General features: G+C 47.9%; 1 protein-coding gene across 6 annotated transcripts in view; it reads right to left on the bottom strand.

The window, feature by feature from the left end:
• Dnah2 (dynein axonemal heavy chain 2) overlaps positions 1 to 15,838 on the bottom strand; it is a 121,417-nt gene that overhangs the window by 68,523 nt on the left and 37,056 nt on the right. For all 6 annotated transcript variants that reach the window (XR_013111242.1, XM_076936524.1, XM_076936526.1 and 3 more), the window contains exons 15-23: positions 8,303 to 8,449; positions 7,014 to 7,170; positions 6,395 to 6,634; positions 5,730 to 5,918; positions 4,551 to 4,698; positions 3,449 to 3,641; positions 1,192 to 1,392; positions 638 to 794; positions 88 to 262 (exon numbers count right to left, since the gene is read on the bottom strand). Coding sequence is in view for 5 of the 6 variants with exons in the window: in XM_076936524.1 (XP_076792639.1) it covers positions 88 to 262; positions 638 to 794; positions 1,192 to 1,392; positions 3,449 to 3,641; positions 4,551 to 4,698; positions 5,730 to 5,918; positions 6,395 to 6,634; positions 7,014 to 7,170; positions 8,303 to 8,449 (1,607 nt within the window). In the remaining variant the exon portion in view is untranslated. The remainder of the gene's footprint in view (positions 1 to 87; positions 263 to 637; positions 795 to 1,191; positions 1,393 to 3,448; positions 3,642 to 4,550; positions 4,699 to 5,729; positions 5,919 to 6,394; positions 6,635 to 7,013; positions 7,171 to 8,302; positions 8,450 to 15,838) is intronic.

The following is a 15,838-nucleotide window of genomic DNA, read 5'->3' as shown; positions in this document are numbered from 1 at the left end:
CCATCTGTTTTCACCTTCCCAGGGCATTTTGAATGCTGAGTTCCCAAAACCAAGGCTAAAGGAGGGAGAGAGGCGGAGTAAGGAAACCTTTGAGCTCAAAGTCTTCTAGAAGGTTGTGTGCCTTCCTCTTGAAGTCATCAGCAGCATGAATAAGGCCTGTCTTGAACTTCTCCTTGTATTTCTTCAGCATCTGCTCACTGTCCAGCAGTATTTGTTGGAAGGTGAGCCACTCCCCACTGAGGCTCTCCAGCATCTCCAGGACCTGGGAGGGACAGAAGGCAGGATGACCCACATGGAGGAGGCCTCTCCCCACAGAGACTAGGCACCCAGGGGGTCACATATTCTGGGCAACGCTCTTCTAATGAGTCCCTCACCCCCCACTCCACCCCACCCCCACTCTCCATTACTGAGCGGAGCTCTTCATAACCAGAGTCTGAGTGTGTGATTGGTCCCCTAGAAACTAATCTCAAGTTGCTAGGGCCCCAAAGAAGCTCATACACTGAGGGGAAGAAGCATCATTTGAGTTAGCCTTGGCTCTCCAGAATTCTCTCTCACTTCTCTACACAAGGTCCTCCACAGTCTGTCACTACTGCCATATGCTTGAGACTGGGGTGGACCAAATGCTTCGGGAACTTACCGTGTCTGGAACTGGCACCTCGTACTTTTCCAAAATGTTAAACTGCTCGTGAATGGGGGGGATCTGAGTCTCCAGGTTGGGTAAGTCATGCTGCAGAGTGTCCATGAGCTGCAAACTGACCCCTAGCTCCTCCAGCGTCTGGGGAGGGCGGCTGATCCTAAAAGTCAGGAAAGAAAGTGTTAGGTGGGAAACACATCCCCAGACAGTGCATGCACACGTACATTCGCACACAGGTAAATGCACACCTGTATACACATCTGCACACACACACACACATATGCACACACACAAGTGCAGGCAAATGCACAGGTGCATGCACACATATGCACACCTGCAGACACACACATGTGCAAGCAGACATACACATACACAACCCTGCACACTCATGCACATGCACACCTGCACACAGGCACACACACAGACACATGCACCTACAGACTCACACACACGTGAACGCAGCACACACACACATATGCACATGCACACAGGCCTGCATACACAAACAACGCACTGCACACACATGCCCACGCGCGCGTGTCCCAGCCAAGCCTTACTTGTCAGCATTATCCTTGAGGTAGGAGTGCAGGTCCATGAGGCGCCCGGCCGCCATCTCTTTGAGCAGGGTTGTGAACTTATTCTGCCACTCGTTGCAGTGCTGCACCAGCGAGAACTTGAGGTGTGAGCAGTCCAGCAGCACAAACTGAATGTTGAGGACCGTCTCCTCCTTCTGTACATTGTTTGCCACCTCCGTGTAGCTGCAAGAGCCCCAGGTGTTAGGCAAGTTTTGTTCCCCCACGGGTGACCCCAACACCACGGCCCCACTCCTTTCCTTCCATCCAAACCTGCAGTCCTACCTGGTTCTGTTGCCAGTTATCACCCAGGCCAAGCGGTGCCTGGCAGCCGGCTATGGCCGTTTCCACCTCCCAAGTGTTGGGCAGGACAAAATGGCAGGCAGTCACAACCCCACCCCCAACGTCCCCCTGGAGTCGCTTAGGTCCAGCCTGGGTTCACACCACAGCTTCCTGCTCAGTTGCCTCAGGCGCTTTGTTTAGGAGATAGGAGCTTTCACATTTTACCAGGCTGGACTCAAACTCCTGAATACAAGTGGTCCTCCTGCCTCAGCCCCCTGAGTAGCTGGGACTACAGATGGGCTTACCTCCCATGTTTTTTAGGTTTGGGGGGGTTGGGTTTTTTCTGGGACTCTTTGACTATCTTCATCTATAACACAGTGATGGCCCTAGGATGTCTTGGGGGACATGCTGCTTCATGAAGTCCTTCATCTGCCTCCTTTCCTGGTCTGTTCGCTTTGTGGGGAACACACTTGTGGGCGCCCCACCCCCATCCCTGCCTGAGGAAGCACAGCTCCTGCAGGAGCCTCCCTCATGAAGCCTTTTCCTACGGCCCCTGCCCAGAAATTCTCTTTCTTTCTGCTTTTCTGTGGATTTCAAAATTCCCCAAAGGTCTGTGTGGTGAGTCCTAACCTGCAGCTCAGTGCTATTGAGAGATGGTAGACAGAGGAGGTGGAGTAGGAAGTCTTCCCACACTGGGGTTATGCCTTGGCGCCCCCCCATTCCTGTCCTTGTCCCCCACCCCATGTCCCTCCCCCTTCTATTTCTCCTTTATTCTAAGCCATCGTGTCTATGTCTTTGCATCTACTATAGATATAACTACGAGCCCAAAGCAATAGAGCCAGCTGGTCATGGGATAAAATTTCCCCGACCTCGAACCAAAACAAACCTTCTTTCTGGTAATGGCTCCCCCTGCCCCCTGCCCCCTGCCCCCTGCCCCCTGCCCCCTGCCCCCTGCCCCCCCCCCGCCCCCACAGCCTGTGTGCCTTATCACGTGCACGAGGCGGTACAGTCATAGCAAGAGCCTTCCATGCCCTCAGAGCTCATGGAGTGATCTCAGGTACATCTAACAGTCTTGCATAATAACCATTTTACAGGAAGCCTGGGAGATGTAAAACCCCTGCCTGAGACCGCCCAGCCAGTCAGTGTTGGAACAGGGTCCAAGCCTTCCCAGCATGCTATGGTTCCCACTCTCAACCAAGCATTTCTCTTCCTCGCTACACTAAATGGCCGTGGCCTGGGAACCAGAACTTCTTTTGTTTAGTCTAGCCTATTACCTTAGAGTTCTTAAAGTGAAAGTGCTCTCCCTCTCTCCTTCTCCTTCTTTTCCTCTCTTCCCTGCCTCCCTCCCTCCCTCCCTCCCCCTCCCCCTCTCTCCTGCCTTTTCCCAAGTTTTCCACCATTCCCATGTCTAGCATTTCACCTTTCCTCACTGTGATGGTTTATATATGTTCGGCCCAGAGAGTGTCACTATTAGAAGGTGTGACCCTGTTGAAATAGATGTGTCACTGTGGGCGTGGGCTTTAAGACCTTTATCCTTGCTGTCTGGATGCCAGTATTCTGCTAGCAACCTTCAGATGAAGATGTAGAACTCTCAGCTTCTCCTGCACCATGCCTGCCTGGATGCTGCCATGTTCCAGCCTTGATAATAATGGACTGAACCTGTAAGCTAGCCCCAGTTAAATGTTGTCCTTATAAAACTTGCCTTGGTCATGGTGTCTGCTCACAACAATGAAACCCTAAGTAAGACACCCACCAACCCTTGCGATGCTCCTCTAAACAACTGCCTTTCCCTAAACTTTGTCCAGCTCTTTCTGGATCTCTCCGGTGTTCTTTTCCTGTGGTCCAGGGCCCACGATGTCTGTGCCTGCTGCTCACCAGGCCCCTTTCCCAGGTCTCTGGGCCCCAGTCTCCTCCTCCAGTGAGCTCTTGTAGATATGCATGCTTCCCTTCCCTCACTCACCGGGCAATGTCAGCATCAAAAGAGGAGACAGGGGGGTTGAGGCGCTGGTAGCGACGAATAAAGGAGTCCTTGTTGATCTCCCAGATCTCCCGATACATGTCCCAGGTCTTGAGGTAATTCTGCAGCAGGCTTGCGTTGTTAGTCATACCACTGCTGATCTGGGCCTGGATCTTCCTGATGTCCTCATCTCGCTCTACAAAGGACCATGAAAGATGCTTCTCACTGACACCCACCCAGCCCACGACTTTCCACTCCACGTGTTTCCACAAATACATGTGCTCAAACATGAGCATTGGAAAACAGAGGGGAGGGACTGGAGAGCTGGCTCAGTGGTTAAGAGGACCTGCATTCTGATCCCAGCACCCACAGGGAGGCTCACTACTATCTGTAACTTTAGTTCCAGGGGATCCAAGGCATTTTTTCTGGCTTTGGCAGGCACTGGCACACCCATGGTGCACAGACACACATTCAGGCAAAACACCCATACACATACAATAATGATAAATGAATTTTAAAAAAGAGCAGGGCTGTGGTGGCGATAACTTCAATCCCCACACTTTGGAGGCAGAGGCAGGCAGATCTCTTATGAGTTCAAGGTCAGCCTAGTCTACAAAGAGAGTTCCAGGATGCCCAGGGCTACACAGAGAAACCCTGTTTTGGGGGAAGAGAAAAAAAAAGAAAGAAGAAAGGAAGGAAAGAAGGAAGAAAGGAGAAGAGAAAGAAAGAAAGAAAGAAAGAAAGAAAGAAAGAAAGAAAGAAAGAAAGGAAAGAAGGAAGGAAGAAAGAAAGAAAGAACGAACGAACCCAGGAGGCAGCAATGCAAGTATGGCCCAGTATCTCTTGCATAGGATCAGAGGTCTGTCCCATGGGAATCAAGGCCTCTTTAAGTCTCAAACTTATCCTTGCTCAGCCCCCAGTCCAGTTTTCACAACCCACAGGTATCAGTCACGTAATCTCAAGTCTCCTCCCTGTTCCTGCGCCTTCTTCAGTGACCCCTTGGCTGGGTTTCCCACCAGCCACAGAGACCACTGGCCCAGCATGAGGGAAATACCCCATCTCTCCCCACAGCTCGCCTACTGTGTGCTTCCCTAAACCCACTCACCCACAAGTACATGAATGGGTTCTCGATTCATCTTGCGTTTGGTGAGGATATCAGGGAGGTGGCGGAAGACGGAGATGGTGGAGAAGAGGTGGCTGCCGATGTCATTGACGACACTCGCCAGGGTCTGCAGAGTGGGGGAGAATTCCACCTGCCGGAGAGAGCACAGAGGGGCTAAGTGCAGCTTGTGCGCCTGAGACACATGCCTCAAGGCCTCTGAGGCTCAACACCTCAGAGCTGGGCCTGCAGGCTGAGGAGGATGGTGGCCTTTAACAGTAGGGAGGAAGAGGTGCTGGAGAGATGGCTCAGTGGTTAGAGCACTGGCTGCTCTTCCAGAGGACCTGGGTTCAATTCCTAGTACCCACATGGTGGCTCACAACCATCTGTAACTCCAATTCTAAAAAATTCTCCGGCCTCTACATACACACATCATACATGCATACAGGCAAAACACCCATTCATATTTAAAGAAGGAACTTAGCCTTAAGAGGTCCTGAGTTCAATTCCCTGCAATCTGATGCCCTCTTCTGATGTGTCTAAAGAGAGTGACAGGGTACTCCCATACATAAAATAAATAACTTAAAAAAAAAAAAAAAAGAATGAATTCTTCAATTGGTTATCCAGTACCAAAGGGTCCACCATAAAAACATAGACATACAAACCACACTAGACAGACTATTTATTATATGTGTATATATAATATATGCATATATAATGCATAGATATATATAACCTGTTGAGTCTGTTTATAGATAATTATATACATACACGTACACACACATATATAATAGTTAAAGGGGTCATGAATTTGAGAGAGAGCAAAGTAAGAATATGGAAGGCATTGGGAAGAGGAAAGAGAAGTGGAGAAATATTGTGATTATATTTTAATTTTTAAAAATTAAAATTTCAGGCTGGAGAGATGGCTCAGTGGTTAAGAGCACTGACTGCTCTTCCAGAGGTCCTGAGTTCAATTCCCAGCAACCACATGGTGGCTCACAACCATCTGTAATGGGATCTGACACACCTCTTCTGGTGTGTCTGAAGACAGCTACAGTGTACTCACATACATCAAATATAATAAATACTTTTTAAAAAATTAAAATTTCTTTTAAAAATAATTAAAAGAAACTGAGGACTGGGGTGTGATAGTTTTTGAGGTATCAGAGGCTCGGCGGTCCTTACCTGTGCTCCACCTCCCTGCACATCATTCTGTAAAATGACAAGGACTCTGAAGAGCGGGTTTGGAGTGGTCTTCCCATCCCCGTTGATGGCCTTGGAAAGTTCTAGCAGTGACCACTTCACATTCAGGCGCAAGGCGTCCTCCATCATGTGATCCAGCCGTATGGTGTAGAGCAACCACTGCTGCTGAATCTGGGGGAAGAGGAGAGAGAGGTTCCTCTGGAGCGACCAGCGCAGGGCCTGGGAACTGAGCACAGGCCAATGTGAGCAAGAGAAAGACAGCTACAGAAATGCAGGGTCAGGTGGGGTGGGACTTCTCAGTGGTTAGAGCACTGGCCACTCTTGCAGAGGACCCAGGTTCAGTTCCCAGCACCCACATGGCAGCTCGTAACCATCTGTAACTCTAGTTCCAGGGAACCTGATGCCTTCCTCTGACCTCTGACTGTAGCAGGCACACACATGGTGCACCTATGTACAGGTAACATAAAAATAAATCTTTAAAGAAAGAGAGGCAAGATCCCAGATGCTGCAAGAAGAGACCTGAAATACTGAAGGTGAGCTGAATTTGGGACCAGCGTCGGATATCTGAAAACCACAGTTAGTGAGAGGGCCACAGTAGCAGGGGAGGAGGGCATGCATGTAGGCTTCCCTGGTCACAGGATGCCTACCTCGGGGCCATCGCTCTTGAACACCTCGTAGGAGTTGGTCATGATGTTTACCACATCCTGGTGCAGGCTCACCAGCTTCCGTTGTACAGCCATCCGGTGCTCTCTTTGGGCCTCCTCAAACTCCAGGTCCCTGTACACCTGTTTGCCGGTGATACGTACCAGCAGCAGCTCTGACATCTCCTGGGCCTTCCAGCCGATGGTCAGGGTGGAGGCCTTGAAGTCGTTCACAATCATCTGTACCTGGGGTCAGGCCCATGCCAGGGTCACAGGCGGCACCTTCTATGACACATATCCCCTTGAACCGTGGGGCACCTCATATGGACCTGATTCTACTCTCCCACTTAGCCTCCTGCCAGAGTTTCCAACATTGAAAAAGAAAAAAAAAATCCCTCTCCTTCAGCGAGAAAATACTTGCCTAGCATGCATAAGATATCGGGATCAAATCCCAACACCAAATTTTAGGGAGGAGGGACCTCTCCCCCAACATATTTAATTTATTTTGTAATACTTCCTAGGGCTCCTGCCATCACCCAAGCCCCGGGTGTTGATTACCCATGTGTCCGCCTTCCACCAGCCTCACAGACCTACAGACCTTCAGCGTGTGCTGGCCACGGCCTACCTTGCTGGCATGGATGCGGCATTCAGTGATGAAGAAGGCGCTGGCCCCTTTTAGGGCCCAGTTGAGCTTCTTCAGTCCTGGGTGGATCTTCTTATCCAGGAATCGGATCCGCTCTTTGAACAGGGCCTGCTCATCTGGGGACAGCATGGCAATGATCCTGTGAATGAGGGAAGACTGGTAGCTGGGAGAGAAAACTGCGAAGGCGGCTCCTCGTGCCAGGAAACTTGGCAGGCTCTGAAGCTAGCATCTTAGCCTGGAGCTCCCGAAAGAAACTGCAATAGTGCATGTGTTATATACAGTGTGCTGGCCAGGGACTGGTGGGGTTTCTCAGTGGTTAGAGGCACTTGCCGTTAAGTCAAGTCAGATGACCTGAGTTCAATTCCTGGAACCCACAGAGTGGAAGGAGAGAACTGACTCTCTCACGAGTTGTCCTCTGGCCTCCACTTGCACACCGTGGCTGGAGAGGTGGCTGGACAGTTAAGAGCATTTGTTTTTGCTAAGGACTCTGGCTCAGTTCCCAGCCCCTACATGGTGATTCACAACCATCTGTAACTCTGATCCCTTCTGGCCTCCTCAGGCACCAGGCCTGTGTAGTGCACAGAGAAAACACCCATACACATTAAATAAGTCAGTGAAAATGTAAAGTGTGTCATCCAACACTAGTCAAGCAGAGCTTGAAAAGTGATGTGTGCCAGTGGGGAACTTTTTAATTCCGTAATTGAAATGGGAATGCCGGCATGCAGCTAAAGGCTACCACACTGAATATAGCCTTTCTAGACAGTCAAACAAAACTACATGTTTCCATCCCCTTGGACTTTCACTGAGGTAAGAAAGGCCTGTATGGTTGTGCCTTCCCAAAATCTGTCTGTTAAAATCTTTAACTTCTGCTGTGGTATTACAGACATTGGGAAGGGTGAAGCTGTCATGAATGGGGTTGGTGTCTTCAGTAAGAGACCTAATACAGCTCCTGTCTCATTGTACCCCGGTCGACACTGGAAGGGTGGCCATTTAGAAGTCAGGAGGCAGAGAACTTCACCTGAAACTGGATCTCCCCGCCCCCTACCCCCTCAGCCTTGATCTTGGACCTCCAGAGCTTCCAGAATTGTGAGCAATGAATTTGGTTACTTCTAGCCCCCCCCCCCTCATTCCTTTAAGGGTAGAACTAGCTGGGGCGACGGAAGAGCAGGAAATGGGAAGTCATTTTTCAGGATGAAGAAACGTGATGGGTGGGAAGCTTCAGTGTCAGGCAGCCGCGGTGAACACAAGGCTGGGCTGAGGACGGAGCCCACCTGTTGTAGTCTCGAGCCACAAGCAGCAGGTTCTCCCGGAGAATGCGCAGGTCCTCGGCGCGCTCCGCCACGTTCATCACATAGTGGGGTGTCTCGAACAGCAGCCGCTCCCAGTAGTCGATCTCCACAAAGAGGGTCAGAAGCGCCCTGAGGGAGAAAGCAGAGCAGCTCAGGGTACTGCCAATGGCGCAGAGAGGATTAGGGGCCGGGAGGGGGCACAGAAGGAAATGACAGAAATGAAATAGGCCTTCCAGGTGACAGAGGCAGACTGGACGAAACACTATTTGCTCCTTCCTCAAACCATGAGCACAGCAGCTTCGGGAATTTCTGGGCGTCTGGGGCAAGTGGCCACAGGTACAGGGGAAACAGTTTAAGTCCTGGAAGCTGAGCAGCAGATGACCTGGGCTGGGAACAGAAGGGGACTCCTAAATGGGCAAGAGTGACAGCCCAGGAGCTCGGGGAACTACCAGCTCTCTAAAAGCCCCAGGGACTGCAGGTTCAAGGAGACTCAACAGAAGGAACTTGGAAAGTGAGATTCAAACAGGAAGACCAGTGGAGAATTCAAGAAGCAGCTTCCCTGTGTCCTCCCCCGGACTCTACAGAGAGGGGGTTATTCTGTGGTAACAGCAACGTGCTGAAGCCTTGTTGGCTAATGAGGACAGCTCAAGGAGAACCAGGAGATGACTGGGGACCCTGGGCCAGGAAGCAGATAGTATACTGAGAGTGCACAGGATGTACACGGCCCTTCACAAGCTCAGGGTTAAGACCCTAGCATTCTTGTTCAGTGAGACACATGCTTGTGCGCGCGCGCGCGCACACACACACACACACACACACACACACACACACACACACACACACATTCTGGCAATAGACAGCAGTATGTATGTGCAGGCGTGCAGTACACCAAGAAAGTACCCTGTTTGGAAGATTCCTTTCTGTGGCCTCTGACCAACCTGGGAGGAAATGTCTATGAATGAAGACTTTGGGAATACTCCTCCAAATAGCTGCCCCGTTGACAGGCAACATTTATTGTTGACAAGCCCCGCCTACTTCTTCCCAAGCTTCCAATCAGCTTCCAGATCCTTTCCTACAAGATGAATGTAAATAGGATGTCGAAAGAGCCTTTCTATTCTTTTTCTCACAGGCAAGGGATCTTGTTTGCTTGCTTTGGTGTTTTGAGAGGATCTCAGGCTACCCAGGCTGGCCTTGAATGCACCAAGGATGACCTTGAACTGGTATTCCAGCCTCCATCTCCCGAGTGCAGTTATCACAGACACGCCGCCCTGCTCAGCTGGCTGTGAGAGCAATGCCTGTGTTCTTTCCCTCAGCATCCCGTTTTTGTCTTACGGATTCTCATTTCTCTGAGCGCATTGGTGGCAGCTCTGCTGTTTCCCATGTTCCCTCAGAGTACACAGTGTGTTCCCTTTTTGTTGAGTGTTTGGTTCACACTCAAAGTTCCAAATGACAGCAGAAACACTCAGAAATCCAGATGAGAACAAGGTAAAATGGACTGAGACCTCTCAGAAGACAGGAAGGACACAGAGGTATAAGGTAGAGAAGGGTGTCTACAGAGACAAAATAGAAAGTGCCCCATTAACAATTGTATGGTGATTGTGTGCTAAAGGGAATGCTGTGTTAAAAATAATAATTAATTTCATTTATTAGTGGTATCCTGGAGCCTGCAGCCCAATTCCCAGCATCCCTGGCCTCTTCCACCTGCCTCTGTCCTGCCACACCCAGGGACCCTTCCTCAGGTCTAAAACTTCCTGCGCCCAGCTGCTTCAAGATTATCCAAACCACCTGTTCTCTGACCTCACAAAATCCTTCAGGCGACCTCATTTACTTCCTCCCCACTCACTTCCGCCATGGGCCTGTCTGCCCTTTATTTCAGGTTTTTGTTTGTGGTCTGTGCTGGGGATGGAAGCCAGGCTCTGTGCTAAGCAGCCCATACCCTCTCTCAACTGCATTGAGCCACAGCCTGCAGGCCCAGCCCCCACCTCAACCACTTTCTTGCCAGTCCCCACTCTTGTCCTTCAGTCTAAACATCTCACAAAAACTCCTGCACAAGCCAGGCATGTTAGTGCATGCTTTTAATCCCAGCACTCGGGAGGCAAAGGCAGACATATTGAAGCCAGTCTGGGGACAGATCTGATCTACGTCTCAGGTTCGAGGCCAGGGGTTGGGGTGTAGGTGAAATCTATTATCCTCCATGCTGTCGTGTGACCGAAGCTGAGTGATGCTGAGGAGGATCACAGATTAGTCCGACCAGCCAGCCTGGCTCTCCAGGCTACATCCTGTGTGCTTCCCAGTTACTCTCTTACTCCTTCCTCCAGATCTCGGGTCGGATCCCAGAGAGATCCTGACAAAACACACTGTGGTATCTGTGTGAGAACAGACACATTGACCAACGGAGTAAAATTGAAGACCTGGACTTAACTCCAAACCTACAGACAGCTGATTGGTTTGTTTGTTTCTTAGTTTTTGTTTGAGACAGGGTTTCTCAGTGTAGCCCTGGCTGTCCTAGAACTTACTATGTAGAACCAGGCCAGCCTTGAACTTATAGAGATACACCTGCCTCTGTCTCTCAGGTGCTGGAATTAAAAGAGCATTGCTGTCTCCACATCTAGCTGACAGCTGATTTTTAGTAAGAAGAAGAAAAAAAACTGGAGAAAAGATACCATCTTCAACCACGGTGCTGGTCAAACTGAAGAGCTTCAGCAAGAGGAATGAAACAGATCCACATGTCTCCGTCCAGAACAAAGCTCAACTCCAAAGCTGGTCGACCAGATACCCCAACTCTGACACAACAGGAAGTGCCTGATAGGCTTGAACTCAAGAAAGGCTTTTCTGAACAGCACCAATACCAAAGTCACTAAGATCAACGGTTCATAATTGGGACCTCACTAAAATAAAAACTTTCCATATCAGCAATGTCAGCATCATTTGTTCAAAGCGGCAGCCTACAAGAATGGGAAAAAAACTTTGACAATTAAATATCTCTTCAATCACTGTCTGTAAATCCCACTCCTCTCAAAGCTAGTCTTCTCTCCCCAGCAGAAAGCCATCACCTGAGAGCAGCTTCCGCTTCCTGCTACAGACTGAATTGACCTCTCTTCGGACTGGGCTCTCTTCAGGTTTATGACCTCAGAGTTGCTGCTCTCTGTACTAATGCTCCCTGGGGCTCTGTCTTCTCTCAGACACACTCAGACACACTCAGACACACTCTGACACACTCTGACACACTCTCAAGCTCTGCCACACCAACATAGGAGTTCCCTCAGCATAGGAGTTCCCTCCCACCATTGGAATATGGCCAAAATTCCACAGTCTCAAATAATAATAAAAACAACCTTCTCTTGGCTGCTGCATCCTGCAGGTACGTCCTTGGCCCTCCCCTCAGAGCCTGCATCTTTAAGGAATTGCTCTGGAAAGGCCACTTTCGCTTCCTTTCTTCTCCCAGTCCTGCCTCCTGACTCACCAAGAACTCCCACAGCTACCTACATCCAATGAGATGTCATGGCTTCTTGGTCTTATTGTCCCTGACTTCTGTGTAGGCTTTTTTAAATTATTGTTAATTTTAGTTTGTGTGTATGGCTGTTTTACTTGCATATCCACATACCACTTCTGGGGCCAGAAGAAGGCACTGGATCCCTAGACCTACAGCTGCAGACATTGTGAACCGCCACATGGGTGCTCTGGAACTCAGGTTCTCTGGAAGAGCAGCCAGCACTCAACTACTCAGCTGCTTCTCCAGCCCCTCTCTGTAGGTTTTGATGTTACGGTGAATGCTTCACTTTCCTTGGACCCAGCCTTTCCCCAAGTTCTCTCCTTTGATCTTCTTTTCAATGGGAATTGTCCTTTCTGAGGTGTCTTGGGATCCTCTCACTAGAGTACAAGAAAGAATCTGTTGCCTCCATAGCCCACTTAAATGAGGACCCCTGAAGTTTCTTCATTTCTAGTCACTCTCCCAGGGTGAGTAACTGAAACCAGTGGCTTCAGTTGCCTCTAAAAGCCGATCAGTTCCCAGGTCTCCCCAGCTTGTCCCACAGGCGTCTCCAGCTCAGTGTGTCCTCAGACAAGAGGAATCATTGTCAAACTTGGAGCTCCTGTCTCAGGGAAGAGCAGCCTCTAAGGAAGAGGAGCACCCCAGGAAGAGGAGCACCCCAGGAAGAGGAGCATCCCAGGAAGAACAGCACATGGGAAAACATCAGGCAGGAAGACAACACATGGCAAGAGCACCAAGGAAAAGCACCACCCATATCTATGCTTGGTCCAAAGGCCACGTGCATGTCCTCCCATAATCTCAACTTTCTAACGCCCTACCTACCACTAACTAACTTTTGGTTTTGTAAAGCAAAACTCAGTTCTATCCAAAGACTACGTAACTCCAATGCCATGATAAATGGTGATAGAAATTTGCCTAAAACTAGTAAATATATTCCATCTTAAAGGGCTAGAGTCACCAGTTGTCACCGTATAGGGATGTGGACTTCATAAGGCTACATTTTCTGACTTTTTTTTTTGTTTGTTTGTTTGTTTTTGTTTTTTTGAGACAGAGTTTCTCTGTGTAGCCCTGGCTGTCCTGGAACTCACTCTGTAGACCAGGCTGGCCTCGAACCATTTTCTGACTTTTCAACACAGACCAACAAAGTCAATTCTCCTCTTCCTCCTCCTCCTCTTCCTCTTCTTCCTCTTTTTTTCTCTTCCTTCTCTTCCCCCTCCTCCTTTTCCTTTTCTTTCTTTTTTTAAGACAGAGTCCTGGCTGTCCTGGAACTCATTCTGTAGGCCAGACTGGCCTTGAACTCACAGAGGTCTGCCTGTCTCTGCCTCCTAAGCGCTGGAATTACAGGCATATGACATCATGTTCAACTCAGAATGTCAATTCTTATACAAACACCTAACATTTTTTTACATCATCACCAACTCGTACTGGTTACACTACTCAGCCAGTGCCTTCTAGACTGAGGGCAACGTTCTCTCCTCCACCAAAGCAGCAGAGCAGGCCGTGTGTGCTTTATGTAGCTACTTGTTACACTAAACATGCAAGTTTTAAGTATGTCTCTCTGTGTGTATGATATATTTTATAATAAAACATATTCTTAGAGCAAAAGAGACAGCTCAGGGGTTAAGAAAACTGGCTGCTCTTGCAGAGAACCCAGATTCGATTCTCAGCACTCACACGGCGGCTCACAACCCTCTGTAACTCCAAATCCAGGGGATTCCATCCCTTCTTCTGACCTTCTCACATACATACAAATACTTATACACATAAAATAATAATTTAAGACGGACAGTGGTAGTGCACGCCTTTAATCCCAGGACTGGGGAGACGGAGACAAGTGGATCTCTGTGAGTTCAAGGACAGCCTGCTCTACAGAGATCATTCCAGGACAGCCAGGGCTACACAGAGAAACCCTGTCTTGAAAACAAACAAACAGCACCACCACCACCACCACCAAAATCCATGTGAAAGTAGGTTGTATGCACTGGAGGACAGGGTCAGTCAGGTCAAATGACCAAGGACAGCAGCAAGCTGGATATTTGCTGCTAAATTATTTCTGGGACTGGGTTGCCTTTTGGCTCAGATGTGTACATCCATGCATGCACACGCACACACACACACACACACACACACACACACACACACACACCATTTGACATACTCCTGACTGGCATCCAGGCAGAAAGGATGCCTTAAAGGATCCTCTCCTTTTTCAGAATGAAATGTTCTTAACTTCAAGAAACATGAACTGAACTGAGACCCACAGGAAACCTCAGGGTGCTCTGTCTCTAAGATGTCAGTGAGGCTTGTACAGTGTTGTTGGCATGAATTCTGTTGAAAAACAGTGGAGTGGTTTGGGTTTTGTGATTTTTTTTTGTTTTTTGAAATGGTGTCTCATGAAGCCCCAGTTGGCCTTGAACTCACTATGTAGCCAAGAATAACCTTGAACTCCTGATCCTCCGGCTTCTATAACCCTAGGAAAAAACTAGTATACATTTGGATGTCTAGCTCTTATACACTGAAATTAAGTAAAAGATGTAACTATTGAAGATGTGTTTTGGATAATTTTACTCAAAGTATATGGTTTATTAATTTAATGTCAGCTCTGAGATCATCTGTAATCTATTCTGGTGGGGAAACAAAAATTCTTTGCTATAGAAATCATAATAAGATGGACCTTGTCACAGAAGAAAGGACCGTGCCATCTTTGTACAGAAATACTCAAAATCAGAGAGATTTTCACTCTCCTAAACCTAACCTGTAAATTTAACCCAACCCATATTCTAATAAAAATAGGAATGTGACTATTCTGGGAATGAAATAAATTGTTTAAATAATTCTTATGAGAAATACATATCAAAAATAGCTAAGAAATTGAAAAAAAAGAGAGAGAGAAAGAAATGAGGCCAATAATTAAAACAGTTTGGTTCTTGCACGTGAATAAGCCAGAAGAGTGAATCCAAAAATAGAGATTTGCTGGGAGGAGTTTATTATTATTATTATTATAAATATAGCAACTTAATAAATGTCTGTTTCTAGCTAGTGGCAGTGTGCTTGCCTCGAATGTACAAGGCCCTCTAGCAGGGTAGAAAAATAATAAATTAGCAAGATTAGGTCAACTTGCCTTTCAATCTATTTAAAAACATAAAAAACAGAGGTTGGCTCCGTAACATCTTCCTACACCACCGTGAATTTCAAACGGATTTAAGGCCTAAATGTAAAGGACAAAATCAACCAACCTGGTGACAGACACTTCTAATCCTAGCATGTGTGTGGTATAGGCAGAGGACTCAGGACATTAAGGTCGTCCTTAGTAACATAAGAAATACAAGGCCACCCTGCCTGCACACACAAAGTGCTGACTCGAAACACACATATATTATACACACACATTATAAACAAATGCACACATATTAAACCACACACACATACACACACATATTATATATATATATACATACACATATATACTTTTTTGTCCATTCTACAGTCAATGAATGATATAAAAGATAATATCACATCTTAAACTTTCTAGAGAATTCTATTTTCACCTTAAAAGGAGAATAATTTAAAGAATAAAACTATTTCAAAAGCTCATTTATTTGTGCTGTATGTTTTAAGAGACCATGGAAGATAAACGCTTTTCTGTCTCTTGAGTGTTTTAAACAGGGAACATGTTTGCTGACATAGGCATTGTTTATAAAGCTGTTAAAATTTCTTCGAAATGAATAAGCCTCTCTGAACTACAAATCGACAGTGGGGCGCCAGACACTGAATGAATGTCTTTGAAGTAGGAGGTAAAGGCAGAAGTCAGGGAAAATGATTTTTCAACCTGGAACCGTAACCGTGGCAAATGGACTAATATGAAGGACTAATATGAAGGCAGACAAGAGTGGTTGCCGGCCGTGCAAGAGCTCAGAGCTCAGCTCCAGGCGTCACTTCCTCGACAACCACCAAAGGATGTACTTGACCAAAACAAAGATGGAAACCCACGAAGAGGAAGTCAAAGGAAATGATTGATTGATTGGCCG

Source organism: Arvicanthis niloticus, chromosome 6, assembly GCF_011762505.2.
Source record: "Arvicanthis niloticus isolate mArvNil1 chromosome 6, mArvNil1.pat.X, whole genome shotgun sequence".
NCBI classification, from domain to species: domain Eukaryota; kingdom Metazoa; phylum Chordata; class Mammalia; order Rodentia; family Muridae; genus Arvicanthis; species Arvicanthis niloticus.
Note: the sequence above shows the minus strand (reverse complement) of the source record. Positions and strands in the feature narration are given on the sequence as shown.